General features: G+C 34.2%; 1 protein-coding gene across 1 annotated transcript; it reads right to left on the bottom strand.

Moving 5' to 3' along the window:
- Nucleotides 1–5,622: 5,622 nt before the first annotated feature.
- On the bottom strand, nt 5,623–6,339 carry LOC113278827 (cilia- and flagella-associated protein 251-like). The gene has a single exon (XM_026527564.1). It carries the CDS (start codon nt 6,337–6,339, stop codon nt 5,623–5,625), a length of 717 nt encoding a protein of 238 aa, XP_026383349.1.
- Nucleotides 6,340–6,653: the final 314 nt, after the last annotated feature.

Raw genomic sequence — 6,653 nt, 5'->3', positions numbered from 1 at the left:
TAGACCCGAGTTTATCATTTGGATGAACTGGAGAAGAAATATATCAGATTCGAACATCACAGGTTCAAAGATTACTAGATTTAGACCCGAGTTTCTCATTGGGATGAACTGGAGAGGAAATATATCAGAATTGAACATCACAGTTTCAAAGATTACTAGAGTTAAACCTGAGTTTCTCGTTCGGATGAACTGTAGACGAAATATATCAGAATTGAACATCACAGGTTCACAGATTACTAGAGTTAGACCTGAGTTTCTCGTTTGGATGAACTGGAGACGAAATATATCACAATTGAACATCACAGGTTCACATATTACTAGAGTTAGACTGGAGTTTCTCGTTCGCATGAACTGGAGAAGAAATATATCAGTTTCGAACATCGCAGGTTCAAAGATTACTAGAGTTAGGCCCGAGTTTCTCATTTGGATGAACTGGAGAAGAAATATATCAGTTTCGAACATCTCAGGTTCAAAGATTACTATAGTTAGACCTGAGTTTCACATTCGAAGGAACTGGATCAGAAATATATCAGTTTCGAACATTGCAGGTTCAAAGATTACCAGAGTTAGACTTGAGTTTCTCATTTGGATGAACTGGAGAAGAAATATATCAGATTCGAACATCACAGGTTCAAAGATTACTAGAGTTAGAACTGAGTTTCTCGTCCGGATGAACTGGAGAGGAAATATATCAGAATTGAACATCCTAGGCTCAAAGATTACTAGAGTTAGACCTGAGTTTCTCGTTCGGATGAACTGGAGACGAAATATATCAGATTCGAACATCACATGTTCAAAGATTACTAGAGTTAGACCTGAGTTTCTCGTTCGGATGAACTGAAGACGAAATATATCAGATTCAAACATCACAGGTTCAAAGATTACTAGAGTGAAAATGACCAGACCACCCTTATCGGATATGAATAAAGTAAATATTACAGTCTGCTAAAATGGCCATTTTACCCTTAGTGGAAATAAGTGCAGTAAAATTTATGGAGACTATTAATATGATCAAACTACCCTTATTGGAAATAAGTGCGATAAATATCACACAGACTATGAAAATGACCATACTACCCTTACTGGAAATTAGTATAATAAATATTATGGAGTCTGTGAAAATGACCAGACTACCCTTATAAAAACTAAGTAAAGTAAATATTACTGAATGTAAAATAACTATTTTACCCTTATTGGAAATAAGTGCAATAAATATTATGGAGATTGTCAAAATAACTGGACTATCCTTATCGGAAATAAGTAAAGTGAATATTATAAACAATGAAAATGACCATACTACCCTTACTAGAAATAAGTGCAATAAATATTATGGAGATTGTGAAAATGACCAGACCACGCTTTTCGGATATGAGTAAAGTATATATTACAGTCTGTGAAAATGACCATTTTACCCTTAGGGAAAATAAGTGCAACAAATGTTATGGAGACTGTGAAAATGACCAGACTACACTTTTCAGAAATAAGTAAAGTAAATATCACTGATAGTGAAAATGACCAAATTACCCGTACTAGAAATTAGTGCAATAAATATCAAGGTGACAAAGAAAATGACCAGACTACCCTTATCAGATATAAGTTAAGTAAATATTATAGACTGTGAAAATGACCATTTTACCCTTACGGTCGTAAGGGTAAAATGGTCATTTCCACAATCTCCATAATATTTACTGCACTTAAAGGGTAATATGGTCATTTTCACAATCTATAATATTTACTTTACTTATTTACGATAAGGATAGTCTAGTCATTTTCACAGTCTCCATAATATTTATCGCAATAATTTCCATTAAGGGTAATATGGTCATTTTCACAGTTTGTAATATTTACTTTACTTAATTTTATAGGGGTAGTCTGGTCATTTTCACAGTCTCCATAACATTTATTGCACTTATTTCCACTAAGGTAAAATGATCATTTTCACATACTATAATATTTACTTTACTTATTTTTGATAAGGGCAGTTCAGTCATTTTTATAGTCTCCATGATATTTGTTGCAATAGTTTCTAGTAAGGGTAATATGGTCATTTTCACAGTCTGAAATGTTAACTTTTCTTATTTTTAATAAGGTAGGCTGGTCATTTTCACAGTATTGCATTAATTTCCATTAAGGGTAATATGGTCATTTCATAGTTTGTAATATTTACTTTACTCATTTCCGATAAGGATAGTCTGGTCATTTTCACAGTCTCCATAATATTTATTGCACTAATTTTCATTATGGGTAATATGGTCATTTTCATAGTTTGTAATATTTACTTTACTTATTTATGATAAGGGTAGTTTGGTCATTTTCACAGTCTCCGTAACATTTATTAACCTTATTTCCAAAAAGGGTAAAATGGTCATTTTCACAAACTATAATATTTACTTGACTTATTTTTGATAAGGGCGGTTTAGTCATTTTATATTCTCCATGATGTTTATTGAATTAATTTCTAGTAAGGATAATATGGTCATTTTCACAGTCTGAAATATTAACTTTACTAATTTTTAATAAGGGTAATCCGGTCATTTTCACACTCTCAATAATATTTATTGTACTAATTTCCGGTAAGGGTACTATGCTCATTTTCACAGTCTGTAATATTTACTTTACTTATTTCCAATAAGGGTAGTCTGGTCATTTTCACAGTCTCCATAATATTTATTGCATATGTTTCCAATAAGGGTAAAGTGGTCATTTTCATAGTCTGTAATATTTAATTTACTTATTTTTGATAAGGGTAGTTTGGTAATTTTCATAGTCTTCATGATATTTATTACACTTATTTCCAGTAAGGGTAATATGGTCATTTTCAGTCTGTGGTATTTACTTTACTTATTTTTGATAAGGGTAGTTTGGTCATTTTCATAGTCTCCATGATATTTATTGCATTTATTTTCAGTAAGGGTAATATGGTCATTTACACAATCTGTAATATGTACTTTACTTATTTCTGATAAGGGTAATCTGGTCATTTTCATAGTTTCCAGGATATTTATTACACTTATTTCCAGTAAGGGTAAAATAGTCATTTTCATTGTAAGTAATATTTACTTTACTTATTTCTGATAAGGGTAGTTTTGTCATTTTCATAGTCTCCATGATATTTATTGCACTTATTTCTACTAAGTGTAATATAGTCATTTTCATAGTCTCCATGATATTTATTGCACTTATTTATAGTAAGGGTAATATGACCATTTTCACAGTAAAGGGTAATATGGTCGTTTTCAAAATGTGTAATATTTTTTTTACTTATTTCCGATAAGGGTAGTCTGGTCATTTTCACGGTCTCCATAATATTTATTGCACTAATTTCCATTAAGGGTAATATGGTCATTTTCACAGTCTGTAATATTTAATTCACTCATTTATGATAAGGGTAGTATGGTCATTTTCACAGTCTGCATAATATTTTGTTGCACTTTTTTCCATTAAGGGTAATATTGTCATTTTAACATGCTGTAATATTTACTTTACTTATTTCCGTTAAGGATAGTCTGGTCATTTTCATAAGCTTCGGAATTTTTTACACTTATTCCGATAAGGGTAGTCTGATAATTTTCATCGTCTTCGCAAGAAGCAGATATGTCAAAGTCAAATTTCTATAAGTCATGATTTGTTGACTTGGTCTTGATCCTGTTTTCTAATATTAAGAAAATTAAAAGGAAAAAGAAAAATATATTTTGATTTATAGAAATGAAATATAATTGTTAGTTTGTACAAATGTGGGAAAATTAGTGACAAGTAAAATTCAAAGTGTTATAATTTTGGGGTTGTTTTAAATGTGGTGAAATATTTGGGTGGAATCATCACTTTGAATTATAATTGTGATTGTCTGTAAAATTGTCAACAAATATTACTGTGACTAATAAAAGAATTTAATATTCCTAATTATTATCACGAACACAAAATTTAATAACAGATATAACTGTTGCAGGACTTATCACAGGCGTATCAGTGACTGAAAAATAAACTGTGACAGGTTGCACTGTTACAAAATCCTAGTTTTGGTGTAGTACTGTAGTGTATTCTTCTACTCGACTCTAAGTGATTGAGGCTAGTTGAGTTGACACGTATCCGTATTAACTCAACCGAAATTGATTCAGGGACCCCGGATTTTTACCCCAAAAATTATACACCACTATGTGTCAACTTTTGGTTGGGTCATTCCTTTTAACTGGCCCCCCTGTTTTTCCAGGTGGGGTAGTGCGGGAGGAAATAACGGTTGATAACTTGATATAGGCGCCACTAGATTAAGAAGTTTTTATTAATATGATTAACAAAAATTCTTCACAGTGCCCCAATTTTAGAAAATTTGTAAAAAACGGGGTATTTTTGAGTCAAACCACGACCAGTTAAATAAATTTCTTTGTATACACTCGCTAAAATAAAAGATGGACATCTCTCGCTTAATTTAATCATCTAGTATCCCTTCCACCGCTTACGTGTCACACATTTATTGGTTTATCCGATAATAATTCAAGAACATTTTCCAAAACAGTAATGGTACACACACCGAAGGTGTGTACCACGATCTGCACCGCCAATAAATCGAAGGGCTGTTAGGGCAGCCCTGGTGGAGATTTGCAGGGGGTGGGGGGCAAAGGTGGGGCCCACCACCAAATATCCTCTCACACCAAAATCTCGGTGCAGATCATGGGAATGTTGCTATTTTGAATTGCCTTCCTATATCCTTCAACTCATGCCCTTGATCCCAAGATATATTTGGTATTTGCGTCTCTTTGAATACCTCTTCATTGATATCCCACGATAAAACAAATTCAGAGGCTTTGTTATACATTCTAGATTCCCAATGGAAAGAGCCATTAAGAAACACCCCACTACGGGGTAGAGCGGATGATAACATATGGGAAGATTTGAGTACTCTCAACAATATCTCCCTGAGATTCAACCTTACTAGCTCTCAACAATTTCTCTCCCTCATTGTGATTATTCTTAGCAGTTATATCATCTACAGATCTTTGTTATTTCTCACTAAAAATTCAATAATAGTGCTATCAGAATTGAAATTTAACACAAATAAATTGAGTAATTTCACACAACATCTTGGTACCAACTATATTCAACAAGGAAAAAACATCAACAATACTACTCAAAGTAAAGGAAGTTCAATACATAATAGTAACTTGTCCATCATTTCTACAAACCAAAAAACCAGAATTCACTATCATCTTCACCCCCAGAAATCCACATTTACAGATACCACCGGACTTCTAAAACAACAACTTCTACTAGTTCATCCGCTTAAAACCTTTTTCACAAAGACTACCAGTTCAAGAAATCAAACTTCCAATCATAGACCTCAAAATCAACACAACTTAAACCAAAATAACCATATTCATTCTTCTACCATCTTCACAAAATGTAACTTCAATACCTGCCACTCAAAAAAAGAAACAACACATGCACATACCAAATCCGTCCGAAAAGAAAGCATCACCAAGAGACGGTTTACCAACATTAGCAGTAAGATCCAGAAGACAAGGAGTAAGCATAGAGACAGCCATTTTGGAAAAAACTTGTTACACATTTTCAAACTTTTTGCAAAATCTGAAAAATCGGCTTCCCTCCATACCCCAAAGGAGAACTTTATTAGTCCTCTTCATCGTAACTCCAGTCTGCTTCATCTTCTTCGTGCATTTCACTGCAGCTGCTACCTGACGAGGCAGGGGATGTCTCACTATCTCCTGATGATGAATCTTCATCATCTTCTTCATCGCTTGGAGCTTCAGGGAGATCCTCATCAGAATCACTGGGATAAGCAACTCGAGGATAGATTATTACTGATTCCCTCTTCTCAACCTTGGGATCTCCTTCATGCATGGTCCTGGAAAAGATCTTGGGATTGGCTCTCTCAAATTCAAAACATCTTCGTTGCTTCCAATCCTGATACTTCTCCATTTTTCTCTCCTCTTCAGCAGCAACATAATCATCATCCACTTCTTCTAAATGAAACTCAAATTCATCATCAGAACCTTCCTCTGAATCCTCTTCAGTCGCACTACCATATATTGGACCTCTCTGATATCTCTCAGACTGTTCCTCTTCCTTCCGATCAACCCTTGCTAAGTGATGTGGTAACCATGTTTGATAGATCGATTCAGTCTCTTCCTCCTCTCTTCTTCTCTTCTCTTCCTCTTCTCTCTGTCTCTGTGCCTCCTCACTTCTATGCCTGTTTATCTCACTCTGGATTTCATCACTCAATCTCATTAAATCTTCCGTCGGAAGTGACAAAGCTGGCGTTTTGGCCAATTGGTATTGATCGAGAATTGCAGCATTGGCCGGATTGGAGTTACTGGAGATTTCCATGTTTAGAGAATTTAAACCTAATTCTTTCTTTCTTTGGAAAAACTGCTAATGGTTATGCTAATTCCATCCATAACCAGCCTTTTCAAGGAAAAAATGCCTTCATTAACTTCCATTTAAGGCCTTTGGTTATCAGTCTTGTCGCTTGGTTACTCACGCCCCTTCAAATCCATGTGTATCCCCTTCAACTTTCCCTTCATAACTACCCTATAAACCCATATGTTCAACACCTAACCTCTTCATTACCCATAACTCCCCATGGAACTGCTTTCAATAGGTGCATAGGTAGGTCATCTAACTTTCACAAAGTATTTTGG

Source organism: Papaver somniferum, chromosome 5, assembly GCF_003573695.1.
Source record: "Papaver somniferum cultivar HN1 chromosome 5, ASM357369v1, whole genome shotgun sequence".
Classification (NCBI taxonomy): domain Eukaryota; kingdom Viridiplantae; phylum Streptophyta; class Magnoliopsida; order Ranunculales; family Papaveraceae; genus Papaver; species Papaver somniferum.
Note: the sequence above shows the minus strand (reverse complement) of the source record. Positions and strands in the feature narration are given on the sequence as shown.

Coding starts and splice junctions, on each gene's coding strand:
- LOC113278827 (XM_026527564.1), bottom strand. CDS start 6,339: ATGGAAATCTCCAGTAACTCCAATCCGGCCAATGCTGCAATTCTCGAT.